General features: G+C 39.5%; 5 protein-coding genes across 6 annotated transcripts; 3 read left to right on the top strand and 2 right to left on the bottom strand.

Annotated features, from left to right (window-relative positions):
• Positions 1 to 306: 306 nt before the first annotated feature.
• agxtb (alanine--glyoxylate and serine--pyruvate aminotransferase b) lies at positions 307 to 4,106 on the top strand. The gene is made up of 11 exons (XM_026312602.2): positions 307 to 703; positions 1,156 to 1,348; positions 1,451 to 1,515; positions 1,664 to 1,764; positions 1,888 to 1,958; positions 2,043 to 2,127; positions 2,233 to 2,331; positions 2,656 to 2,725; positions 2,918 to 3,013; positions 3,312 to 3,440; positions 3,722 to 4,106. The coding sequence occupies exons 1-11, from the start codon at positions 428 to 430 to the stop codon at positions 3,827 to 3,829; spliced, it is 1,293 nt and encodes a 430-aa protein (XP_026168387.1). The 5' UTR covers positions 307 to 427; the 3' UTR covers positions 3,830 to 4,106.
• A 162-nt stretch (positions 4,107 to 4,268) lies between these two features.
• Positions 4,269 to 7,602, top strand: thap4 (THAP domain containing 4). Of its 2 annotated transcripts, XM_026312639.1 has the most exons (6): positions 4,269 to 4,403; positions 5,094 to 5,244; positions 5,536 to 5,645; positions 5,731 to 5,834; positions 6,013 to 6,168; positions 7,520 to 7,602. In XM_026312639.1, the coding sequence occupies exons 1-5, from the start codon at positions 4,379 to 4,381 to the stop codon at positions 6,127 to 6,129; spliced, it is 507 nt and encodes a 168-aa protein (XP_026168424.1). In that variant the 5' UTR covers positions 4,269 to 4,378; the 3' UTR covers positions 6,130 to 6,168; positions 7,520 to 7,602. The 2 variants fall into 2 exon arrangements, with proteins under 2 accessions (XP_026168424.1, XP_026168423.1); XM_026312638.1 differs by lacking the exon at positions 7,520 to 7,602 and having other exon boundaries at positions 6,013 to 6,544.
• bokb (BCL2 family apoptosis regulator BOK b) lies at positions 6,667 to 12,936 on the bottom strand. The gene is made up of 5 exons (XM_026312637.2): positions 12,708 to 12,936; positions 11,893 to 12,221; positions 10,501 to 10,629; positions 7,851 to 8,014; positions 6,667 to 7,649 (listed from the first exon to the last, which is right to left on the bottom strand). The coding sequence occupies exons 2-5, from the start codon at positions 12,113 to 12,115 to the stop codon at positions 7,524 to 7,526; spliced, it is 642 nt and encodes a 213-aa protein (XP_026168422.1). The 5' UTR covers positions 12,116 to 12,221; positions 12,708 to 12,936; the 3' UTR covers positions 6,667 to 7,523.
• A 5,475-nt stretch (positions 12,937 to 18,411) lies between these two features.
• elovl1a (ELOVL fatty acid elongase 1a) lies at positions 18,412 to 21,782 on the top strand. The gene is made up of 8 exons (XM_026313609.1): positions 18,412 to 18,648; positions 19,472 to 19,571; positions 19,748 to 19,938; positions 20,057 to 20,137; positions 20,291 to 20,347; positions 20,492 to 20,597; positions 20,844 to 20,983; positions 21,118 to 21,782. Exons 2-8 carry the CDS (start codon positions 19,511 to 19,513, stop codon positions 21,424 to 21,426), a joined length of 945 nt encoding a protein of 314 aa, XP_026169394.1. The 5' UTR covers positions 18,412 to 18,648; positions 19,472 to 19,510; the 3' UTR covers positions 21,427 to 21,782.
• A 1,054-nt stretch (positions 21,783 to 22,836) lies between these two features.
• cdc20 (cell division cycle 20 homolog) lies at positions 22,837 to 26,296 on the bottom strand. The gene is made up of 11 exons (XM_026313597.1): positions 26,194 to 26,296; positions 25,532 to 25,743; positions 25,280 to 25,422; positions 25,098 to 25,194; positions 24,882 to 25,007; positions 24,449 to 24,645; positions 24,237 to 24,331; positions 23,906 to 24,137; positions 23,653 to 23,778; positions 23,430 to 23,547; positions 22,837 to 23,321 (listed from the first exon to the last, which is right to left on the bottom strand). The coding sequence occupies exons 2-11, from the start codon at positions 25,719 to 25,721 to the stop codon at positions 23,143 to 23,145; spliced, it is 1,503 nt and encodes a 500-aa protein (XP_026169382.1). The 5' UTR covers positions 25,722 to 25,743; positions 26,194 to 26,296; the 3' UTR covers positions 22,837 to 23,142.
• Positions 26,297 to 26,781: the final 485 nt, after the last annotated feature.

Consider the following 26,781-nt stretch of genomic DNA (forward strand, 5'->3'; position numbering starts at 1 on the left):
ACCATTTCCAAACTTCGAAGTGCGAGAGTTCAACAGTCAAGTGCTGTTGATCCAGAAATCATTCACACAAATACACAAATATTAAATTCATTCACCAGTATTTCTATTTTATATTTCCATATAGGCGTACTGTGTTATCCAAAGGGGAAATGTGTTGATGTATTTTCTAGATTTTACATTTTTAGAAGTTTTTCATCTTGAAATGTTAGTGACACTTGCATAATCTAGCCTAGAGCAGAAATGTACTTTTTTCATTTTCTATTTGACTTTATTTATTGTGCACCTTCTTTCCTATCCTGACGCCAAGTGACGCACACCGCCCCGTGTCCAACAGGTCAAAGACCTGTTTAAATCTCACAGTAACGCTCAGTCTCTCGGTCTGTCAGCGGTGATCTCACTCACTCACTTGGGAACCAGGACATCAGTCATGTTTCAGCGGACTCTCTTCAGCCGGAGCACGCTGCTCGTCCAGCAAGCGGCTGCGACCCTCGACAGTCCCCTTGCCGCGAGGAGCGCGCCCCTGCTGCAGCGCGTGGACCGCTCCATGTCCTCCGTGACCATCCCGCCGCCAGCGTGCATGCTGCGGCCACTCGAAGTTCCGCTGCGGTACCTCTTCGGACCGGGACCGTCAAATGTTCCTCCACGTATTTTAGCTGCAGCGTCAAGACCGATAATTGGTCACATGCACCCAGAAATGTATGAGGTAAAGGTTTTGCCTTAAACTCACACAGGTGGCGTTATATGCCTATTACATGTATACATCACCTAATATCGCCCACTGAACTGAGAATTTGGAAGTACAGTTTCATTTTATGTTTTGTGCCTAAAATTAAGTAAAAGATAGAGAATGATTACACTTATACTCTCGGTAATATATTTATATTACATATTCTGAATGTCTTCCCACCACAATAAAACCGGTTGTATTAAGCAAAATTCAACTTGTATTATTCTTGTGATGGGCTACACGACTTATTCATGTGAACAATTTTTATCCCAAACAGATCATTACACAACTATTTTTGCCACGTGCGTAATTGCGCACAGGGCACACATACAAAAAAACTCATAAAAATCCTAATCATTTGAATAATCATCATAATCTGGTATACTAAACTAAAAAAAAATAAACTTGGCGTTTTTATCGTGTCTTAGATCATGAATGACATCAAGAGAGGGATACAGTACGCCTTTCAGACAGAAAACAACATGACCATAGCTATGAGTGGCTCTGGGCACGCGGCGATGGAGTGTGCGGTGTTCAATACGGTGGAGCCCGGAGAGAGCGTGCTCATATCCATCAACGGAATCTGGGGAGAGCGCGTTGCAGAAATTGCAGAAAGAATGGGTACGTCTTTACGCACGGTTTTACCTATGCATTCACGCTTATCTGTATATTGCCTTGCCTATATTCATTCGGTTAGGATGTAATGATAAATGTTATCTTCAGGTGCCAATGTACACAGATTGGTCAAAACACCTGGAGGATATTTCACTAATAAGGAAATTGAACAGGTAGGTACAATGTCTCTGAGCCTATAAGAAATTTGCACTTTACTGTACTTTTTTATACACTCTCTGCTGAGACTAAGAAAGATGAGTCTATAAATTAACTAGTCACTGAAACTATTATATAACTTTATTCTCACTTCTGTTTTTCTAGGCCATAGAAAAACACAAGCCTGTCCTGTTTTTCCTCGCACATGGAGAGTCCTCTGCTGGCCTCTGTCACCCAGTAGATGGCATTGGCGACATCTGCAGAAAGTGAGCCTCTTACTGTCACACACAGAATATACTGTATGACAAAGTCAATGTAATTAAAATATACATATATATATATATATATATTGTTATATTTTAAACTGGTACCTGTGACCCCTCCTTCAGGCATAACTGCCTCTTCCTGGTCGACACAGTTGCTTCACTTGGAGCAGCACCAATTTTTATGGACAAGCAAAGTATGACAATAATGAAAGCTTGAATGTCTCTTTTGCTACCAAAGGCTTGTGTATGATACAATGTGCTTCCTATTGCACTCCCAGATATTGACATCCTATATACTGGTTCTCAGAAGGCTCTGAATGCACCTCCTGGCACAGCACCCATCTCATTTAATGAGAGAGCATGGTAAGCAGGGACCCAGTGGTGTCTGTATCTGCATGATTTGTTACAAGTGCATAAAAACTGAGAGCAAAATACACAATCTCTTTGTCAACCTGTTACCCCACACAGCCGCAAGATGTTTAACAGGAAAACAAAACCACTATCCTACCTTTTTGACATGACACATTTGTCCAACTACTGGGGCTGTGATGGAAAACCAGCCAGAGAGTAAGTTCACTTCAGCCAAATGATTACAAGTTTAGGACTCACAGCAACATAGATCTGTTACTTTCACTGCAATTGTTCAATTGATGTTAGAATAAGATCTAAATGGTTTTTTAAATTAAACCCAAAAAGACTTATGTCACAGTGTATAGTACAGACTGTATTGAACAGCTACATTTTTTTCTTCAGGCTCTGTCTTCAATACATTCATTTTGGAATAAACTTCTGGATACTTACTTGTGAGATACTTAGAGTCCAGACTGTATGACATCAGAGTTTGCCATGAGAATAACATTTAATCGATCAGGTGTGTGCTCTGGGTTTTAGATACCACCACACCGGTCCAGTGTCTGGATTCTTCAGCCTGAGAGAGAGTCTGGCAATTCTTGCTGAGAAGGTAACAGGACATTTCACACTACACTGTTAAATCTGGTATTACAATCGAATCTCAAAGCATGCTAAACTGTTTTTTCTATGAGCTGATACTCTTGGCACTAACACTTCCAAGGAGAAAAGGTCAACACCTTCTCCACTTCTGCTTAATATGTCTGATTATTACTGAACTGCATTGATCTTTGTCTCCCTCTAGGGGCTGGAGGAGTCCTGGAAGAAACACACGGAGGTGGTAGCCTACCTCTACAAAGGACTGGAAGACTTGGGTCTCAAGCTCTTCATTGCTGAAAGGGTAAGGCAATCATACAGTAAAAAAATAAGATGGATAACTTACTTACAAAACTACAACTGAAAGTGTGAATTTTAAGAAAAAGAGCAAATGCATTATTCTAAGAAAGAGAATTGATGTATCAATGAACAAAAATGCATATTAAAAACTAGTAAAATAATGAAGACCATTGTCCCATATAGAGCTGTCCCTATTTATGTTTCATCACATCTATCTCAGTCATTGTGGTGCCAGTTTCTTATTGGCATTGCTCTCCTGTGACCACAGACATTTCTTTTTGATTATGTGATATGTCTGGCAGGATTTAAGGCTTCCCTCAGTCACCACCATTACTGTCCCTGACGGCTACAACTGGAGGGAACTGTTGGCCTACATCATGAAACACCACCAGATTGAAATGACTGGAGGCCTGGGACCTTCCATAGGCATGGTGAGTGAGGCCACACAACCACAGGATGGATGGATGAATAAGCAATAGTACTATAGGCTATAATAGCCACTACAATCCCACTGTAAGAGTTCATATTTTGCACTGAATTAACAACAAACATGCACCTGAGTTGACTTTCGCTTCCATAATAATCTTAATCAAGTACATTACTGTTACAGAAAGAGCCAAGTCATCAGTTTTATGTTTTTACAGCTTTCTGAATCATGCTGCTGAGTCACTGCACACTCTGATGTACTATCCTTTCCACCTGTTTTCATTAGGTGATGAGGATTGGATTGATGGGATACAACTGTGAGAAAACAAATGCTGACAAGGCACTGAATGCCCTGGCAGATGCCCTGAAGAACTGCAAAAAAAGCAAGTCTTAAAGAGAGACCACATTCCCAGACCACTGACCCTGTGCTCATACGTTAGGGAATAAAAAAAACAAAACATTCACTGTCCCCAAAGGCAGGACATCTGGAACAGTGTATAAATTTCATAAATGTATCTGTGCTTTTGACTGCAGAGATTTTATAAAATGCAGGCCATGTGTCTTTCTTGTATAAGTAGGTTAGTTTTAAGATAAATAAGCAGTTATATTGTCATATAGTTTATGATGAGTGTGCTGAAATATGCCAATAAAGTGTACTTTATAGTATCAAACTGTTTTCTTGTTGCTATGTGTGGAAACAATAGGGAATTATTTCAGAAACACCTTAAAGTTATAAAGGTTTACCCTGGTTACTTTGATTTTAAGTTATTTTACATTTCTGTGGCGCACAACTATCCAAACTACATTTCCCATGATCCTAATGACTCCATCTTGCAATATTACGTCACATTACAACAAAACCGCAGAACAACAATTGATTTGGTAACTCTTGTACCTCTGTTGGATTGTACGCATTTATACTTAAGTGCACGTTGCATAGTCAATGGCGGGTCTTGTGAATCAGGCAGGTAGGTAAACTTTACTTTTAAAATGAAATCACGAGATATTTAAACTAACACCGCGCAACGTTGATAGTTTGAACTGCCACTAAGTTAACTTGCTACAGTAATGTATGTAACGTTAGTGCAAGCTATGACTCATTCTAATGTTACACAAAGTGCAGTCTTTAGCTAAATAAAGTCCAAACATTAAACGTGTCGCCAAGTGAAGCATTTGAGACACGTGCATTAACATTAACCTGCTCTGAAAACGAAAGTAGCTAACTTTAGCTTCTGTGAAGGTTAGCAGCCACCGGACAGACACTGCTGTTTCCTTAATGTCCGTGAATGTCTCGTCATAGTTGACCTCATAAATCTGATGTTGTAACTAGTTTTGTCGCTTTTAATCTTAAAATGAGGTTTGAATTTTGAGTTTCTGCCAAACTGCGGCCATATCGCAACATTGTCGTCATCTACTGTTGAATACGAGATTAATGATACACATTTTGCTGCTGCATAAGTGTATTGGGTTGGATTACTAAATGTTTGATTGCTCAAGTGCAAGTATACATAGTTCAAACTGTAGTCAAATACAGTACTTACATGTACTTACCATTTTGTCACAGGCTTTTTAGATGTAGTTATATGAATGTGCTTTAAAGTGTCACCCATACCTCCTTTGACTTATCTATAAACCGTGCGGTGTTTTGCCATCTGCAGAGTTGAACCCAGCTCTTCTCCCTCTTGAATGGCTCATGGGGACCTGGGAGTCAGATGGACCTGGGGAGGGCTGCTTTCCCACCATAAAACCTTTCCGCTACACAGAGACACTGCACTTCAGCCACGTGGGACAACCAATCATCAACTTTATGTAGGTCAGGGGTGCCCAACCCATGTTCCCCTAGGAACACTGCCCTGCTTGTTTTCCAACTATCCCTTCCCTACCCACCGCTGATTACCCTCATCAGGAGTGTTTATCCACTCAGAAGTTAGAAGATACCAATTCACTTTGTTTTCACCACTCCACCCTCATCTGAGATAGTATCTTCCAGCTCTGATCAACTGAATTCACCTGATCCAGGTAAACAGCAGTGGTCAGGACAGGGATAGTTGGAAAACAGGGAAGTGAAAAATGATTTAACGAAGGTCAAACATGTCACAGGTTCAATGCGTTCCATGCTGAGTCTAAAAAGCCTATGCACAGAGAGTGTGGCTTCATCCGAATGCAGCCAGGGACCAACAAGGTGGCGTTTATCATCGCACAGAACTCAGGTAGTTACAGCGTATGTCATAAGCTTCAGGTCTCGTCAACACAAACACACTTCACAAGAGGATTGGCTTGTGTTTTTTTATCCAGGTCTGGTGGAGATTGAGGAGGGAGAGGTGATAGGGCAGCAGATAAACCTGCAGACCCACGCTCTGGCCAGAATTTCTTTTGCCAAGAAGCCACATGTACAACAGGTGAAACTGTTCTCTGATTCTGTATCATCAGCTGTTCATTTATTTGCTAAAACCAAATCTCTGTAGTGTTGCGGTCCACGAAGTTCACAAAACATCAACAAAACATTGAAATGTTAAAAGTAAAATAACATCATCTGCTTCATTCTGGTGACCTTCCCTGCTCTTTTTTGTCTTTTAGATTTTGAGAGCGTTTCAGCTGCGACCAGATGGGAAGCTGGAGCAGACAGTTTCCATGGCAACAGACAACCAACCGCTGACGCAGCACTTGCACATCACCTACCGTCCCTCATCTTGACCCAACAAGCAAGCAGGCTCGTCATACATAGAAACCCATGTATGATCTCGTCTAGTCTGGAAAGCTAAATGAGAGCCACAGTCAATAATCACTGTTAAGTCTTTTTTAACAAGACAGCCATAGATAAGAGATTTATTCAATGACTCTGTGTCATTAAATTTAAGGGTATGAGTTCATCTAATAAATATATCCTTTTTAAAGTTTCTTTCATGTGTTTCAGGATGTTTATTTGGTTCGTCTTTATCGTTTTCTTAAATTTCCAATTCTCACTTGTCATGTTTGTGCATTTTCAACACAGCAGGTTACTTGTTTTTTTTGTTTTCATGCCCCAAAGCAAAAATAAGTGTCTGTAATAGTGATTTTGTCTGACATCCATTCAGTGAGATAAAATATCAATAAAGATAATCAACAGTAAGGCAGTGTGTGGAGATTTAGATTTATTGTGTTTTAAAAAAACATTCAGACATGCACATTTATAAATTAACACTGTGAAAGTGACAACCATCAGACATACCACTCAGTCATCCCTAAAATCTATGGTAAGGGCTCTCTGTATATTGCAGTGTCGCAATGAAAATTTTAAAAAAAGATAAAATATAAATACAGTATTTACAAATTAAAAAGGAAATCCATACCACCAAAATAAGTACATTTGGTATGTACCCACTCCTCTGTCCCTAAGTTCTTTGGCCAAAAATGGGCACAATGAGACCCAATGTTTCTCAGTCAATCATGTTGGGAAATGCAGCAGAAGGTTTTCAAAGAGAAAAAATATTTGGAAAGAGACACTTTGTGCTTTGATAAAGGGCAATATTCCAGATTAAATCTATGAAGTGCCAGCAGTTTGTACGACCTGATGTTGTGCTTTGGTGTAAATTCACATCTGAGTGAATCACCTTCATTTTAACATTTGGTATCAGTCCCTTCTGTCTCAGACTCAGAAAATTTAAAGACCCAGCCAGATGAGCATCAATCATCGCTCCTTTAGGTAGATATTTGGAGACGCGTCCAACCTGAGCACCATCACACGTTACAGTTACATCACTTTAGAAGCCTGGTTTGCTGCATTGGTGTAAGCAGTGTGAAAATATGTAGAAGAGGCGGAGCGACACAAACTTGTCCTGTTGCCATTAATGCGCTGAAACATCATGGTGATTACTCTCTGGATGAAGGGCAATCACTTACACACTGACCCGACACTGAGATAACACAAACAAGATGCTGATGAAACATTTGTTTATGGCCATTCAGCAACAGATAGATATCTGCTTGCAGGCCCAGTCCCCATCAAGCACAGTGACCATCTCCACTCCAGCTTTTGTTGACAAAGTTCGAGATTTCAATGTCCTATCAAACGATCACGATGACTCCTGTGTTCCCTCTGTCTCAGCCATTTACAGTTCCTTCATGATGTAGACGTACATCGTGGTGAGGAAGTACTTCAGAGACTCAATGATAGACGACAGCCAGTGGTGTTCAGGGCTGAGATCCTTCTTCACTACACATTTTGTGATCTCTGCCTGAAAAAAAAGCAAAAGACAAAGATATTTTGAATGTTTAATTGCAATGATACTTTATATTGACATGGATGAAAAATGGGATATAATATTTTGAAGGTTATATGCATCTGAATACGTGTAACTGAAACGCTATTGATGGCTTAATATTTTAATTTGTGAACCCTAAAGAAATTCTGAGTGAAGCAAGCAGTGGTCACTTACCCATCCTCCCCGTCTCTTCAGCCAAGGAACCAGGAACTTGCGGACAAACTGTCCCAGGCTGTCCACTAAGATATGAACTGTAGCCGGATATCCTTGTCTGACGCAATCCACTGCCAGGGCTGCAGCAACTGCATACATGGATACCACCTTTCCCCATGTTATACCTACAGTGGAAAAACCATCACCAATTACATTTTATGTCTATGGACATATTTGCATGCACTGATGTTTGTGATTAATATATTGCTAAAGTCAACCAAACACACTGTTAAAACTCTCCCTTCACTTAGAAATGTGGTTTGTTCAACTTGATATTTGAATTTTTTTGCCGTTCAGTGGTGCTGTTCTCAGATTCTTCTGCTGATGGGGAAATTTGTTCTGTGCTCATCTGAAATCTGTGATCAAAAAATTTATCTTCAACTATTTTCCTAATAAGCCAATTGTTTTGAGTCAAAATTTCTTCTTCTAGTCACTTAAGAAGGTAAATATTTTCTGGTTTTCTTTATCCAAAGTGAATATCTTTGGGTTTTGAAAAAAGCAAGACATGAAAAGAAAAAAAAAAAAAAAAAAACAGCATTCACACTCATTTCTGTTCTTATGGGAGCTAGTACCAGTTTATGCCAAACATTAATACCCATCTCCTCCTTTATGTGGTGACCTGACATGAAGCATGTTGTAATAAACTGTAAATACAACAAGGTTTAAGTCAACAAACCAGTGCATGAGTGTTAATGTCACTGATAAGATGGCTTTCTGCATTATATGCCAGGTATAAGCGAGGGAGAGACCATGTCGCCTTTGCCTAGAGGTGGATGAAGCATTGATGCAGTTTCTGATGTAGGGAGTTCAACAAATTCAGAGAAGTATTTTGAATTCACCAATCAGAGGAAAGTGAGAAAGGCAGATTCTTTGTCCCTTCTTCTACAAAAAGGATCCAGTCTGATAATTAAGGGTGTACAGCCATTTCTACATAGATTTTCCAGGGCAGTCCAACAAACAGGACAAGGTATTAGCCTCCTTTAAGTCAGCTTGCAACGTCATGGCTCTTCCTCAGGGCTGACCTCCAGTATCTGACTGTGGCTATAAGGAGATAGAGAGCTCTGGGCGAGCTTAAATGAGATAACTGCTCATGGAAGCTGTGAGTACGTCATGTCTCACTCCCTACTGAGATGCAGGCCAAGAATAGAGACAAGATTGTCAGGGATAAAGCTGGAGGAGAGGATGGCGGAAGGAAAAAGAACAGAAGTGGGAGGCAGGAGAGGATAGATGGAGGAGAAGCAAGCCATGTTGATTTTACTGAGGGTGACCACAGCACAGATGGCTGTGTACCCATTTCCAAAAAGAAAAAAAAAGAAAGAAGAAAAGTCATTGTGTTATGTTATGTTATGTTATGTCCACTGGCCATATCATGCCTTTATGGTCCCTGAATTCATGTTAGGCACTTGGAGGCATGATAATACCAAAACATACTTATTAAAGAAATTCCAGACTACAGGAAAACAGTTTTGCATGTTTTTTTCTATTTATATCCAGGTTTCAGCCTGTCCCAGAAGGCTAGGGCAGATTGGGTTCACCGGTTTGTTATTTTTTAAGAAGGAATCCCACGCCGTTTCCAAAAATGACACCCTTGTGACGTCATAACAAGCATAAGTTTAGCCAGTATATAGGCATGATCATTTTACAGAGGGCCTGGTTTTGAGCTTTCCTGGAAAAGTGCCAAATTTAGTTGTTCACTGCACTGCGGTAAGACTGTTTAACCTACCCCAAAGGCTCATATAAAGGACATAAAGCCACTGTTTTTTTATCTCAGTACTTAAACATAGCATTGCTGCTTTTAATGCTGTACAAAGGAGATCTGTGCCAAACAAACCAAAATCCAGCAGATACAGATTCCCAGGCTCACAAAAACCTAAGTCCTCTACCAAGACCAAGACTGAACCAGAATTGAACCAAGACATGTAAAAATGTTCTCCAGTATCTCCTTGGTTATTTGTTGCATTTTTGTAAGTAGTGAGCAGTTCAACTTCATTCATGTTTCATTGTAAGACTGCAGAGTTTTTTTTGTTTGTTTTTTCGTTACAAAAAAGCAGCAGTGATTACAGAGTAGTTGAAAAATTCAGATTCATCTCATGAACGCTTCCAGGGAAGCACTTGGTTTTGGCCATCAACAGCTTTAATTCAAAACAGAAAATAAATAAAGAAAATGCTTTGGTTCTATAAGTCAGGCTGTAGACTTAAAAAAAAAAAAAAACAGGTCCCTGCAAACAGACTTCATGTAAAGGATCTAAACCCCCAAGTTAGTCAGTGCTATGTGTTAAAGCAATATCAGTTTCTAAACTTAGTGATTTCACATACACGTAGGAATAATTATGTGTTTTGGATGAAGTCTCACTCCACCTACGTATCATTCGCACCCACTCACTCTCACTGAAAGCACCTCTCAGCTAAAAGGACCTGACAAAAACTGTAGAGGGACACCTGCTTAATCACAGTAATGACCTCCGTCAGTAGTCGCAGACACTGTACAAGTGTAAACCACTTCCTGAGCTGGCAGATCTCAGCTGGCTGAACACTACATGTTTATCCTCCACTATGCTCCATCATCATCACCATCATCATCAACACCTTCAAGCTCAGAACAGCCATGTACCTGTGGAGAAGATCTCTGTTGCCACGCCGATGAAGGCATCCGAAACCATATTCTCCATGGCAACAGAGATGTTGAGCTGCCGCGCCACATTCCTGTACAAACTGGGCTGTATATACTCCAGCTCGTCGCCTAGGTAACAAGAGGAGGACATAGACAAAGAAAATAGATTGTATCATCAAAGGTCTGTTACTTGACCACAGTTAATGTGAATGAATAAGACAGAAATCAAGGAAAGGACTTAGTTTAAACCAGGTTTATAAACACAAACCAATTCAAATGATTTATTCTGTTGTGCTGTCACTTCTGTCTCCCAGGTGATTTTAGTGGCTGTTGTAAGTCAAATCCTCCAGATGTAATTACATACAAATATAATCATTAACCATCATTTACTCCCAGCTTATCATAGCATCGGTGCAGTACACAGAAATCATTTCTAATATCAAGTGTTATTCAGTCAAGTTCCTCATCAATTATCCAGTTCCAGCCCTGCTGAGTCATCTCGGTCCTCAGCCTACTGTTATCTAAAAGTAGACTACAGAGCAACTGCTCTGCTGTTTAGACCCAAGATCATATCCCTGTCACAACAGTCAGCTCACACTGGCTTCTAGCTAAAGTCATACCAGATAATGGGAATTTATTGATTACTTTTGAGTTGACTGAGTGATGCCTTTTAGACTGCAGCGTTTCATTTCTATTGTACAGAACTCCAGTCTTGAAATGAAAATTTAGACCAAATCTGCTCTACAAAATAAACATAATAAACATACTTTTGCTCTAAACTCTGGAAGCACCATACATAGAATCTGCCAAGAATACCCAAATATACTTCTATTTATTATATCGGATCAGTTTTCCTGCTCCTAGCTCCACCAAGGATGGTATTTTTTCACGTCTCTTCATTTGACTGTTAGTTCACACCATATCTAAAAAAATTAGACAAAAACCTAAACATGATTACTTATAAGGACTGCACTAAAGAAGAAGCACATCTACCATCTCACATGATACTGTTAAATGGTGGAAATTACCAAAAATGCACTGTTTATTCACGTACCGCTACTTTCACACACATTATGCTGATCAGAATTCAAATAAAAATACAGAGCTTCCATAAAAGATTGAAAGTGAAAAGTTCTGTTTTTTTTCTTTAAAATATTTTTCATGTTGTGTTAAATTCTGTTTGACGTCAGCATTTAAATAAACCTGTGACAACTTTCAATAAAATAGTGTCAGATTAAAAGTGTAAGCAATTAAAGGATAAACTTTAAGGGAGAGATTTAGTGTCATTTGAGGTAATCCCTCCTGAATATATGAGAAGATGCTGATGAAGAGTTGATGCATTTGACATTTGTTCATTTTCTAAGACTGTAGAGTTGTTCAGGGGTCTCTTACCTAGACAAAGAAGCACCAAAGACACCTCAGCCAGTGTTGCATTTGAGGGAGAGAGGTTGAGTTCAGTTCTGGACCATCCCAACCCGTTCTGGTTGAGCCTGGACAGGATGTAGTCTCTGCACAGGGCTTTGGACTGGGACACCAGCTCCTTCTCAGTCAGCGATCGGTCAAACACATCCAGGACCTCCACAGCAAATACAGAAGAACGCCGCAGGACCTCCATGTCCTCCTGCAGGGGATCTAGGTCAGATGGCGTGTGACCTCTCCTCTGATTTGCTGCTTCTCAGTGCGTGCAAAGTTTAATGGCAGAGTCAGAGTGAAGATGGCAGCTGTGAGGAAAAGAAACCCCTTATTTAGAGATTTTGTTTTTCACATTACAAAACTTGAAACATTTCGATCAGGTAAAAAAAAAAGCAGTTTTATCCAACTACATGAACAACTTCTGTCTGTTGAAAGATACATTAGGTTTTTATGGACTGCAGGTGTATAAGACTTCTAGAAATCTAAATCTAAGTCTGAGCAGAAACTTACATAATAGTATGATGGAGGCGTTATTGTTGTGAGTCATATGGTGGGATAGATAGAAGATATTGCTACACTTCTTGATTTGTGCAACAACAATCACTGATACCTACTGATGATAAGGGCACATCCTGCCACTTGGACTGCAACAGCTTGATTCTGATTAGAGATCAGATTAATCCATTCAATGAGTTTTTATTGCGATCTCAAACTCAAAAGAGTAGAAATATTTTTTATTATATTCAGCACAAATGTTTGAATGTCTGTTTAGCCAAAATACAAAACATGCTTACCTACAACATTGTATCCACGTTGAGATTTCTTCGCCTCTGAAGAGACAAATACGTGATTTGTCCGATAATGGACCTACAGTTAACAATCGGAAAAACCTTTCAGTCCAGTTGCCCGTGGAGTTTCCTAGAGCCCGACTGTCGAGCTAAACAGCTCGTCTAGTCTCGAACGAAACTGTGAGAGACAACAGAGAAGCCGCTCTCAGTTCCAGGGGAGCTCATGGTCTGGTCTCTCCACTTGCTTCCTTGAAAAGCCCTGACAGAGCCAAGAGGCGCAGCCAGGAGACGCCTACCTGTTGTTCCACCTTCCCCATTGGCGCTCAATGGGTGTGTTGGTTTTAAATTTGCGGAAAGCCCGGAGGTGGAGCTTGTCGCCTCCTGTTCACTAAACAAGCAACATACCAGGCCAATCGGCAGACAGAGGGAGACAAATCACCTGCATCTACATCTTCATTCACAGCTCTGTGCAGTCAGTCTGTGCAGTCGGTCTGTGCAGTTAGTGTGTGTAGTCGGTCTGTGCAGTTAGTCTATGTAGTCAGTCTGTGCAGTTAGTGTGTGTAGTCGGTCTGTGTGGTTAGTCTGTGTAGTCAGTCTGTGCAGTTAGTCTGTGCAGTCGGTCTGTGCAGTCAGTCTGTGCAGTTAGTGTGTGTAGTCGGTCTGTGCAGTTAGTCTGTGCAGTTAGTCTATGTAGTCAGTCTGTGCAGTTAGTCTGTGCAGTCGGTCTGTGCAGTCAGTTTGTGCAGTTAGTGTGTGTAGTCGGTCTGTGCAGTTAGTCTGTGCAGTTAGTGTGTGTAGTCGGTCTGTGCAGTTAGTCTGTGCAGTTAGTGTGTGTAGTCGGTCTGTGCAGTTAGTCTGTGTAGTCAGTCTGTGCAGTCAGTCTATGCAGTTAGTCCTCGCAGTCAGTCTGTGCAGTTAGCCCTGAACTAATAGTCTGGAAAAGATTTAGTTTTCTTGGCCAGACTTTTAACATCTCAGGTCCACTCAGGTGCAAACTGATGTCACATATGAGTAACCTAAGTGGGTTTCCCGGTACAGGTGTGCAGGTGTAGCTTTTCATTCAGCAGCTGATCTCCTGCCACAGTTTGTGTTTCCAAAGGCCAAACGTGTCACTGTTCTAATCCGGCTCACTGCAGATAAATATAGATGTCCTAGTCTGGCCCCACAGCAGTGAGAGAACAACGAGCTTTACCAGGCTTTGTGTTGTTCTTTATAACACAGTTAAGTAATTCAAAGTAACATATGCAACACTTATGAATTCATTTCTCACTGTGTCCCTAGTGTGTGTGTTACCTGTCATATCAAGTTGAAAAACCTAGCTTAAAAAAACCTTCACACTTATTATGGTTAATAAGGAAATTATTGATTACGCGAACCATATTTTATTTACTGTATACCTTATTTCTAATCACATTATTTATGTAGTTCATTTTGTTGCCACTGAGTGTCGCTGTTACATTCGGTTGTTCATGCTAAAGAGACAGTAGTAACTTTTCTGAGGTGATGAGTCCATTTTTTTAAGACTAGTTTTTCTCTCAGCTCTTATTCAGCCCAGTAACAATATATACATACAATACAATACTGAACAGCATGTTGTTAATATTACAATGAGATTTACACAAATAAGGGAATCAATTGAACAAATTAAGACTATATATTAACAAGAGTGAAACGTATTTGCTCATGACATTTAAGTCTTCCACAAGCAGACTTGCTTTGATTTCACATCACTTTGTGAACATTTTAAAATAGGGTTTTTGTTCTTTTGGAACAGTGGTAATGTTTAGTTCTTATCAAGTTATTCCTTCTTTAAGTGAGCACAAAAAAGAATAATATAAAATTGACTTGGCTATAACATTATTAACATTATTAGTTTGCCTAATTGTCCCAACACATGTGAATGTGTATGGCTAATAAATACTAAAAATAATGATTAGTAGACATGGGTGGTAAGTTGGTGTTTCAGTAATTAGCATGTTAGTGGGTGAGGTCCTGGGAGAGAAAACTTTGCCCACTCTATAGTCACTGTCTAGTTTGAATTGATTTGGTCTGAAACCTAAACTTTTAGCTACAAGCACAGCTGGTCTGTTTCTAAGATGTCAACAAAGGACAAAATGTTTACATACTTTTGATCAGATAAGAATGAATGAAACCGAAACAATAAATGCTGCAAACTTATGATATACAGTGGGTACGGAAAGTATTCAGACCCCTTTACATTTTTCACTTTTTGTGTCATTGCAGCCATTTGCCAAAATCAAAAAAGTTCATTTTATTTCTCATTAATGTACACTCAGCACCCCATCTTGACAGAAAAAAACAGAAATGTAGAAATTTTTGCAAATTTATTAAAAAGAAAAACTGAAATATCACATGGTCATAAGTATTCAGACCCTGTGCTCAGTAATGAGTAGAAGCACCCTTTTGAGCTAGTACAGCCATGAGTCTTCTTGGGAATGATGCATCAAGTTTTTCACACCTGGATTTGGGGATCCTCTGCCATTCTTCCTTGCAGATCCTCTCCAGTTCTGTCAGGTCGGATGGTGAACGTTGGTGGACAGACATTTTCAGGTCTCTCCAGAGATGCTCAATTGGGTTTAGGTCAGGGCTCTGGCTGGGCCAGTCAAGAACGGTCACAGAGTTGTTCCAAAGCCACTCCTTTGTTATTTTAGCTGTGTGCTTAGGTTCACTGTCCTGTTGAAAGGTGAACCTTCAGCCCAGTCTGAGGTCCTGAGCACTCTGGAAGAGGTTTTCTTCCAGGATATCTCTGTACTTGGCCACATTCATCTTTCCTTCAATTGCAACCAGTCGTCCTGTCCCTGCAGCTGAAAAACACCCCCACAACATGATGCTCCCACCACCATGTTTCACTGTAGGGATTGTATTGGGCAGGTGATGAGCAGTGCCTGGTTTTCTCCACACATACCGCTTAGAATTAACGCCAAAAAGTTCAATCTTGGTCTCATCAGACCAGAGCATCTTATTTCTCATAGTCTGGGAGTCCTTCATGTGTTTTTTGGCAAACTCTATGCAGGCTTTCATGTGTCTTGCACTGAGGAGAGGCTTCCGTCAGGCCGCTCTGCCATAAAGCCCCGACTGGTGGAGGGCTGCAGTGATAGTTGACTTTGTGGAACTTTCTCCCATCTCCCTACTGCATCTCTGGAGCTCAGCCACAGTGATCTTTGGGTTCTTCTTTACCTCTCTCACCAAGGCTCTTCTCCCACGATTGCTCAGTTTGGCTGGACAGCCAGGTCTAGGAAGAGTTCTGGTCGTCCCAAACTTTTTCCATTTGAGGATTATGGAGGCCACTGTGCTCTTAGGAACCTTGAGTGCTGCAGAAATTCTTTTGTAACCTTGGCCAGATCTGTGCCTTGCCACAATTCTGTCTCTGAGCTCCTTGGGCAGTTCCTTCGACCTCATGATTCTCATTTGCTCTGACATGCACTGTGAGCTGTAAGGTCTTATATAGACAGGTGTGTGCCTTTCCTAATCAAGTCCAATCAGTTTAATTAAACACAGCTGGACTCCAATGAAGGAGCAGAACCATCTCAAGGAGGATCAGAAGAAATGGACAGCATGTGAGTTAAATATGAGTGTCACTGCAAAGGGTCTGAATACTTATGACCATGTGATATTTCAGTTTTTCTTTTTTAATAAATTTGCAAAAATTTCTACATTTCTGTTTTTTTCTGTCAAGATGGGGTGCTGAGTGTACATTAATGAGAAATAAAATGAACTTTTTGGATTTTGGCAAATGGCTGCAATGACACAAAGAGTGAAAAATTTAAAGGGGTCTGAATACTTTCCGTACCCACTGTATTATTAAACTTCATACTCAGCCATATAGGCTCCAGCAGATCCCTGTGACCCTGGTTAAGGAATAAGCGAGTATAGAAAATAGATGGATGGCCATTTTTAAATGCCACTACACCCAGAGTCTGGTTTTGTCTCATTACAACATACCATGACCAATGGAGTCAGTGTCGCTGAAAAATGTATTTCTTAATTTTGGTGACAACGGAACTCTTGTGTTATCTGCCATGTTTATCTGCTGTTTCATAAATAGCCATACTGAAAAATGCACGTTCACATGCATGTCTATTGAGGACGTCCATTTATTTTCAGCAGTCATTCTCAATCGTTCACATCCAGAGGCATCTCCACTGGCTAATTTGTCACAATTGGCTAATTGAGGACAACTGGTATGTCTCGAGGATACTGTCTATTCTCTGGCAGTGTTGTTGGGCAGGGAACTATGGTCAACAGTCAATGCCATGTTGTTATGTTGTCTGTTAGCTTCTATGAGATAAATTATTCTATAGGACAAAAACTAGACTTAAGTCAGTGTCAGTCACAAGACCAAGAAGAACAGGGACTATGCTGTGAAGTGTACTAATGTGGCAGCTATGAAAAACAGCTGACTGTGTGGATGGTGACAATGTGTCCCTCAAATTCAAAAGTCTGGGCCAAAAAACATGTTATTGCAGTCTGCAAAATAATAATATCTTTTGGCAATCCTGCTTCTCTGAACATATTTGGTGGCTAAATGGAGTTCATTTTCTGTAGGACTGTCCTATCAAGGTTTTGCCTTATACTGTGTTAACGTGTTATTAGACTGCACATAGATGAATGAATCTCATTGGTAGTTTGCAGCATGTAAATTTCCGCTATTGTTTTTGAAAACTGATTTTCTATTTTTCTATTTTCTTTGAAACTGATTTTGTTTGAAATTTTGATCACAGGTAAGTAGGAGGCATTAAGTAGCTACTGTTAAAGCTTTAGTGCTTCTCTGAGATATTTTCTGAAATGTGCTAATAGAAATATCAGTCTGCAAAAGTCTAAAATTCATCACATACATGCACCAAACTCAGCTGCAGTTGCATGTTTTTCCCTATGGAGTTTACTTATATAACAAATAATCTACTGCAGGAATAAAGTGCACCTTGTGGACCTTCATTAATGGAATCGTTTGTAATTAAATGTGAAAAAACTACTCTTTAGTTTTCTAAATGAACTGTTATAATGTCATATTTTCTGAATCATTTAAGTGCAATAATTATGGGATTCAAGGATCTAACACATGTGATATGCCAAACTGCCAATCAATATGTAAATAGCCAGTTCTGGTTCCTCCCTCCCTTCTTCACGCCCTCACTCATGCTCAGATTCCTTTCATGCCAGTCAACCTTTCAGTTTAGCATATTTCTTGAGGAGTAAATTTCAAGCTCTGTCCAGGCCTCACACCCATTTCCAATCAGAAACAGGTAAAACCAGAGGCACAGGTGAGAGTGTCATAGCAGGAAGGGTTGGACAGAAACCCAGCCTCTGGAAGGGATAGGAAATACAAAAAGTGACACTGGGTTTGTGAATGTATAATATATTTAACCTTTACCCTAAATCATGTTCATTGTTTCATGTTGGTTTTTTAATTCCTTATGTTGATTGATTTTATTAAATGATATGACTTTTGTTGCTCACTTAAGAAAGCTATTTACCCCTGCATTTTGGTCTCTTTAGACAGGGTCCTGCAAACATCCCTTCACCACCACTGGTGAAACAGTCCAATCACAAACAGGCTGAGTGAGGACAGGAAGGTGGAGCTTACCATTGAAACAGGGTGTGGTCCTGAAACTAGCAGGAGCTTTAGTAGTGTCCCGTGGGTTTAAATTGAGTTGAATGATCCCAGTCCCATTACTTATCATAGCTTGTCTCTCACTATTACTCTTCTGACTCTTGTCTTCTCTACTGTCTTTTCCCGTTTCTCACCTGCGAGAGTGTTTTTTTTTTTAGTAGAAGTACTGTGTTAGGAGAGCTGGAGGCTACCACCCACGGAGCAGCTCTGCATGTATCTGGTTTTCAGCTGATCAGTCTCACTGGTCCTGCTGATCTGTTGAATTCACTGGAGTGCGTATTGTCTGCTGTGGCTGTGCAGGAGTGAGCTCAGCAGGTGAGTTACTAATAAGACAGCAGTGATTTTAGCTGTGTCAGGGACATTACCATGCCACTTAAACTCATGTATCATTTGTATCTCTACTTGCTTGCTATGCTGTGTCACTGTGTTCAAATGTAGGGATAGGTTGGGTTTTTTTTTTAGGCTTTGTGATTTGGCTGGTGTCTTTTACCAGATGCTCTGATTCTTTTGTAATTTATAACACTTTTAACTCAGTGTTAAAATGATCTTGATGTAGATTAAAGCTACAAAACATTATTTCTGCTGATTTAAAAATGTTTGTTTGTTTGTTCTGTAGATGTATGACCTGGAAATCAATGAATGGCTCATATCTTGGTAGCTAGGTAGCATGGTTAGTTTGGCCATATGGGCCAAGTTTGTCTCACCTGTTTGACTTGCTCTATTAGTCAGCAAGAGAGTATTTCATTGTCTTTTTGACTGCCAACAGAATTCAGCTGTTTCACAATCCTTCATAAAACACCCAAAGGGCCTGGAGAACTGTATTTTCTTTTTACTTACTAAATAAAATGAAGCATTTCCTTTTGAATGGAGCACAGAGTTAGTGCTAAAGCAGTGAGGATTTTTTTTTAAGCTTTGGATTGGATAGTGAAAGGACATCCTAGTACAGATTTCCCTTGTGTCATTTTTTCTTTTTTTTTTTTGTGATAGCTTGTACATTATGGGAGTGAGAGGAGTTTGATGAGCCTGTGCAGCTGTCTCCTGTTTGTTCAGTGAACAGGACGCATTGTTGCTCAACCAGCCCTTACTTTCAGCTCTCTTTCATCTGCTAGTTTCTGACTCTTTGTCTTTTATTTTTCAGGGGTTTAATAGAAAGGGGGAAAAAAAGCAAGCGGTCACCATGCTGGGAGAAGCTGTTTCAAACATTTTACAATTCCACAGTTATCTACAGTCGAGGACCGGTAAGGGGCTCTGTCAGAGATTTTACATCTCTGCTTTGTTAAACTGTGACTGATTGTTGGTTTAATCAAGACTTCTTCATGCTTTTGTTTTACTTAAACTGCATTTACACTTGACCCTCCCTCACTGTATGACCGTTGCTGATGTGATGACAAAATAATGTGTGTGTGTTCTACAGATGTCAGAGTCAGAGATTACCCTCTGATGCAGAGTCCCATAGAGATGACCACCATCCTCGCGGCCTATGCCTTCTTCTCAGTGTATGTTGGACCTCGCTGGATGGCAAACCGCAAACCTTTCCACCTAAACACAGCTATGATTATTTACAACCTCAGCATGGTTTTACTGAATGCCTACATAGTTTATGAGGTAAGAAAATGTTAGATGAATGAATGTTAGGTAAGATGTTGCACCAGATTCCTTGAGGAGGGAGTGCTTGTGAAGTTGACATTAGTAACAGCTGTGTCTTTGTGCTTTCGGCACGCAGTTCATGATGTCTGGATGGGCTACGACCTTCACATGGAGATGTGACCTTATTGACACCTCCAGCAGCCCACAAGCTCTACGGGTAATTGTTTTGTTGTTTTGTTTTTTATTGTGACCTAAAAAAGGATTGTTTATTTTATGGGCAACACTGTTCTGAAGGTTTGAGAAATTAAAACTAGTGTCCTGATCTCATGAGTTCTGTTATATTTGACGTTTTTTCCTCTTCTTTCCCCAGATGATTCGAGTTGCTTGGCTGTTTTATTTTTCTAAATACATTGAGCTCCTTGACACAGTAAGGACAGTTTTCTCTCTTCCTCTCATTCTAAAAGTGTCTGCCTTTCCTGCTGATTTTCTGTCTCTGACTTTTGGTGACATATCGTGTGCATGTTCACAATGTTTTTTTTTTTTTTTTGTTTTGTTTTTTTTTTTACATCAGGTGTTTTTTGTGCTGAGGAAGAAGCAAAGTCAGATCACATTTCTACATGTATTCCATCACGCCTTCATGCCCTGGACGTGGTGGTGGGGCATCACCTTGACTCCTGGTGAGATTTACTTGAAGACTTTGCAGTGTCCAAATTCTTTTGAAGTCAAAAATGTGTATCATTCATAGAAAATTTGTCATGGTTGAAAATGTCTTCAAATTATGGGCGATTTCTTTTTTTTTTTTTTTTGACAGACAAAATGTTCTTAGAGACAGATATTCATAATATATAAGGATAAAAGTACACTGGTGAAACAATACATTGGGAATAGCATATTAACAATTTCTTGTCTTTTCTCCTCTCCAGCTGGAGGAATGGGCTGCTTCCATGCCATGGTGAATGCGACTGTCCATGTTATCATGTACTTCTACTACGGACTTTCTGCTGCAGGACCTCGCTTCCAGAAATATCTGTGGTGGAAGAAGTACATGACTGCCATCCAGCTTGTATGTCATCTTTTTTTTTTTTTTTTTAATTACTAAAACAATCCCTTTATTTATATTGAATGGCATCAGTTATTTTTGGATGGTTCTCATGGTTAATAGTTGAGTTTTAATTACCTGCCTTTGTTGTTTTACAGATACAGTTTGTTCTGGTCTCCATTCACATCAGTCAGTACTATTTCATGGAGAAATGTGACTACCAGGTACCCTTGTGGATCCATCTGATCTGGATGTACGGTGTCTTCTTCTTCCTCCTCTTTTCCAACTTCTGGGTACAGGCCTACATAAGGGGCAAGCGGCTACCTAGCGCAAACCACAACCCAAAACAGAATGGTTCACTGGCTGAGCCAATCACTGTGGTGGCCAATGGCAAACACATGGAAAATGGAAATGCACACCACTACACCAATGGCAAAATCGTCTTGGGAAAAGTAAAGGAAATCTAACATGGTGACTCTGTAAATGAGAAGGAGCCTCTGTAGATTCACCTTAAACATGTCATTCATGTCCAGTAGCATACTGGAGTGGCACAGATACCAGTATACTGCCTCTAAACAACATAATTTCTGTAGAAGTATGTTCTTTTCTGAAAATATACTTGGGATGTGAATGGCATGTTGACTTTTGCCAGTGATCTCTATGTGCCACATTGTGATTGTTAGTCGTGACATACATTGTATGAAGACTGGTGCTCATTTTGTCACTTATAGTATTCCCCAACTCAAACTTGACTTACACTTTGGCTGGCAGGTTGGGAGTATCACACAGTTTCCACTGAAGACTGGCACATGTATATAACTGCTTTGTACCAAAATAGGGTTTTCACTGTATTTTTTTTTTTTTTTTGTATATTTACTGTTTTTCTGTTTTTATTTATTTTTTTGAAATAAAAAAAAAATTAGATTATGGTCTGTGTCATTTGGAAACCAGTTATGGTGTTCACTTTGTAGAAAACATGTCACCTCTGAATTTTCAAATTCATGTTATACTGTATATTACAGTATTAATGCATTTTTCTGTAATTAGGTAATGACAATTACACTGCTATGCATGTGCACCATATTAATCTATTTTGCAATGCTGTGGCCTTTTTGCTTTATATTAATTATTCTAATTTAATAAATGTCACACTGTAGAGGGCAGTTTCTGAATATTTTGATATGTCCATGTTGGTTGACTAACCTGCCCATGTTTTTAGTGTTTTTGTTACAAATACACTGTACACTGAAAATAGAAGGTAACATTTGCCACAAAACTATGTCACAGTAGTTACTCGGGTGTAATCAGTACAATTTAGCAATTTCCAATTTTTTAAATTTTTGACTAAATTGTAAATTAAAACCTATAAATTTTGAAACATCACTTGTCTCATTTCCCTTTGATTAAACTGAGGTTGTGAAAAATGAAATTATATTCATATGTGAACATTATGGACATCCAGTGATTCTGCCTGAGATCCAATAGGATGCCCTGCACCCAGCAGAAAAACATTCAATAAGGTGTCATTCCTCAGCAGTTTCCAACCAAGTGGCATTGAAAGCTCATTTGCATGTTCTAAATGATTCAAAGAGGTTTTCTTTCCATGAATTAATCCCATGGGTAAGATACCTCTTTACCATATCAATAATATTCAGTGATTGTCCTAAAAGATTTTCTACTCAGATTATGTTGTCTGGTAACAATAAAATGAATGTTTTTTTCCTATTGTTATAACCTATGTGGTATAAAGCCTGGGAACAAAGCAATTTCCCACAAGGGATCAACAAGTTATTATTTCCAACTCTGAAAATTGATATTGCCTTATTTAACATTGCAGTGTTGATACATGACAATTACCTGAAAGAAGCACATAGGGTAAACAAATCATTTATTTATAATCTGGTCCAACATATTCTAAATACATTAGATGTCAAATGCATTATTACTCATGTCACATTCAGCACTGGTATTGTACCATATTCGCAGACCTGTATAAAGAAATGTGACAACTCACTAAAATCACTTACAGGAACAGTAAAATGCCATTTATGGCTAAAACACTAGGTGGAAATCTTTATTGTGTATTAAATTAAAAAAAAAAACAAAAAAAAAAAAAAAAAAAAAAAACAATTCAGCACAGACTTCCCACCCCCCCAAAAAAGTCAAGCAGGTGAAAAAACAGGTTATCTGATTGACTGATGAATTACACTGCTAGTTGACTTGGCCATTCTCTCTTTGGCTTTTTTCTTAATAGGGTCCACCTCGAAGCTCTTCCACAGGCGAATAGTCTCATCCGCAGCAATGGATGCGACAGTAGAGCAGTCTGGGCTCAGAACCAAACTTAAAACTCTGTCCTCGTGGCCTAAAACAGAGTTTGAACAGCTTAGAGCAGCAGTATCCACTTTGTTTTCTTTAAAGTAAAGCATACATGAAGTTGGACAGAGTCAGTCTAGTCAAAACAGTTACTCACCATTGAGGTCTGCAACTCTGGTGAGAGAGGGGTACTTCCAAATAACAATATTGTTGTGTGCATATCCATGGGCAGAGACCAGCTCCTTGTAATTTGGTGCAAACACCAGTGATGAGATCTTTTAAAAAAAAAAAAAAAAAAACCCAAGTTAGTGTGATTTGTGAAGTTAAGGCCAAGGAGAATGGTTAAACATGAAAGCCGTTTTTGACCAAACGTGTGTTACCTGTGAGTAAGTATCAAGTGAACTGATGCAGGAGCCGCTGTTTACATTCCAGATACGGATGTGACGGTCACTGGTACCACCTCCAGATGCGAGGATGTTTGGCTGCCAAGGGCACCAGGCCAAGGCCTAGAACAATGAAAACATCCAAAAGTGAGTTTCAAGGTTTTTACATCCATGTTAGATAATATTGATTAGCAGTTTTAAACAAAATAGTCTTACCCAATTTGGGTAGTACAAGGATAAAACTTCTCACCTTGACAGCTCCTTGATGTTCACTCCACACAAACTGGCTGTCATTGCTGGCACTGCCCTCTTGCACACGGGGCCATACACACACCAAGTTGTCATTACCTCCACTAGCCAGATACCGCCCATCAGGGGACCACTTCAACCCACACACCTCTTGTGAGTGACCAGTAAGTGTGACAATATGATGGTCTGCCACCCTGACATCACTATGGTGGATGTGCCCAGATCTGGAGCCACTGATGGGTGGAAATGTGAGAAATCATTACATCTGAATCCAATAAGCTATAAACTGGAAATGTTAGTTATTCTTTGATATTAGACATGAAGAAAACTACCTGGAAAGAACATGGTCATTCCAGCTCAGGCTAGAAACTCTAGTTGAATGACTTGCCATGGTGCGTAGACACTTCTGGGTTTCGACATCCCAACACTAAGGGAGGGAGGGTCAGTTTTTTGAGTGGCACAAGTTCTTATGATCTAAGGTGGCATGTGTTTCATTTATTGCATTTTATATTTTACTTTACTTTTTCCTTTTGCTATGACTGACCTGAACTTTGCAGTCACTGGTGCCAACAGCAAGGTAGCTTCCCTCCTTGGTCCAGGACAGTGAGCAGATGTAGTCCTCATCACGCTCCATCTTCATGAGAAGTGTGATATCACCTCGAGTGGCATTCCACAAGTAAACATTGTTATGAAGAGCCACAGCCAGAACATTTTGACTGCTCCAGTCAAGCAGATTCAAATCTGTGGGAAAATAAAGAAACCCTAATTAATACAGGGACTCCTGCATTAAGAACAATGTATTTATGAATAAAATAATTACATTTAGTGATTTACTGATATATGGTCCAATCTTGGTGGATGGATGGGAAAGTAAAATGCTATAAGTTATGCATACATTGCTGCTCTCACACATTAAATACCAACATGCATGAATGAAACAATATTAGGAAAAATGGAAAACTAAGTGCCAAACTTACAGAAATCATTTCGAAGTTCAGGTGCATCCAGGATTCTGTCAGGAGTTGAAGATATGTATCTTGTCTTTTTGAGAGAGGCAGGAGTCTTAACCTGACTGTAAAGGACTTTCAAGTTGTTTTGATAGCCTGTCAATAAAACAATCAACTTAAATTAAAATACCCTTGCTCTCCATTACTGCAATTTTTTGGTAAGAATCATGTTGCAAATATCCTTACCCTCTGGTGCATTTAAGGGTTTCCCTCTAAGGTGTAGGATCTTTGCATCTTCAATGTTGTAGCCATTCAGTGACATAGACCAAGCTTTCTGGTTTTCCTTTAAAAATAAAATTTTAAAAAGCATGAATCAGTGCAGCCCTTAATTTACAAAGGTAAAAGGTAAGATATCAAAAACTACTTACCGATGTCATTGGTGTATTGTTTGCATCCATGGGCTCATTCTCTTTTGTGAGCAGAAAACTTGCCACATCCATTTGTTTGCTGTTTCTGATGGGAATAAAGCGGTCTCCACCCACCTTAGAGGGTGTTTGTTTTTTATTTTTGCCTACGATATAAGAAAATACTTCAGTGGTTAACATTTATAGAGACATATGCGATTTAAATTAATTTAAATTAGTCACATGAATTCAGTGTGCACACATTTAACTTGCTACCTGGTGTTTTGCTTGGCGTTTTTGATGCGTTTAGCGACACATTGGTAGATTTTCCAGGCGATAAACCAGTCAGAGCAGATGTATTGGATGAGCTGGCTTTTCTCTGCCATCTCGCCATGGGAGCGTTTGTTATTGGCATATCCAGCTTCAGGATACTGTGGATGTCGTTCTCAAACCCGAACTGCGCCATCTAGCCTAGGTTTTCACGCGACCTGGACACCAGACAAAAAGCTATCGCTAAGCATTCACATGAGGTGCAACAACAACCGATATTTCTGTTTTAAACGTTTTAACTTAATGTTAGTCAACTATCGTTAACTGGTAGGCGTCATTGCTAACATCCTAGGATCCGAGTTAACGCTAGCGCCGTTTCAGTAACAAACATTTTAATTTGTAGACAGAGAAAATGATTCACTTCACGTTAATCTAATATGTTGACCCGACAGTTATGAAAAATGCAGTCAACCTAGCATAAACAAAGTTAGCGTTAAACGAGCTAGCTAGCTAGCCTTGACCAAAAGTAACGTTAGGCCCCGTTAAACACAAACGCGTTAGCATTAAATTCTGTTTGCTACGTTTACTTAGCGTTGTATCCAAAAACACTCACTAATTAAGTCGAGGAAATACATTTGCAACATTACAAGAAACAGAAACAAGCTCACCTCTTCAAGAAAACGTGGGTACACTGAAACTCCTCTGGCTTTCCTCTCTCGCTTCTCTGTAAATTTTGAAATTGGTGACGATGACGCCACACGGTTTAAATGCCTGGAAGCGCCGCTGCGATTGGTTCGTTTAAGGAGCTGCCGTTAGTTCTGACGGTGCTATGGTAACGTTGACGAATGCGTTGATGTGATTGGTGGAGCAACTTCCTGACAGCTTAACGTCTGAATAGAGTTCGAACCTCAACAAAAAACTAGCGCCATCTTTCGGCCAAAAGACATTTACGTGTGTGAAATATAAAAATAAAAAACTAGAGGTAAAAAAAAAGGAAAAAATGTGGCTTCATTTTAAATGGTTAGACAATCGTTTATTAAATGTATTTATCTGATTATTTGCAGGCTGAGGAAATTTTCTGTAGAGCATATAATCAGAAAAAAATATATTTTAATTATGGATCACAATTATAATACTACCTTATACTATACTAAATAAATCAATAAATGTTGTAGAAACATTATTTCAATTCAATTTCAATTTTTATAATAATAAAGGACATCTCAGTAAAAATATTTATGCTGTTTTCCCTTTTC

The sequence above is a fragment of the Mastacembelus armatus genome, chromosome 17, assembly GCF_900324485.2.
Source record: "Mastacembelus armatus chromosome 17, fMasArm1.2, whole genome shotgun sequence".
In the NCBI taxonomy this organism is placed as follows: domain Eukaryota; kingdom Metazoa; phylum Chordata; class Actinopteri; order Synbranchiformes; family Mastacembelidae; genus Mastacembelus; species Mastacembelus armatus.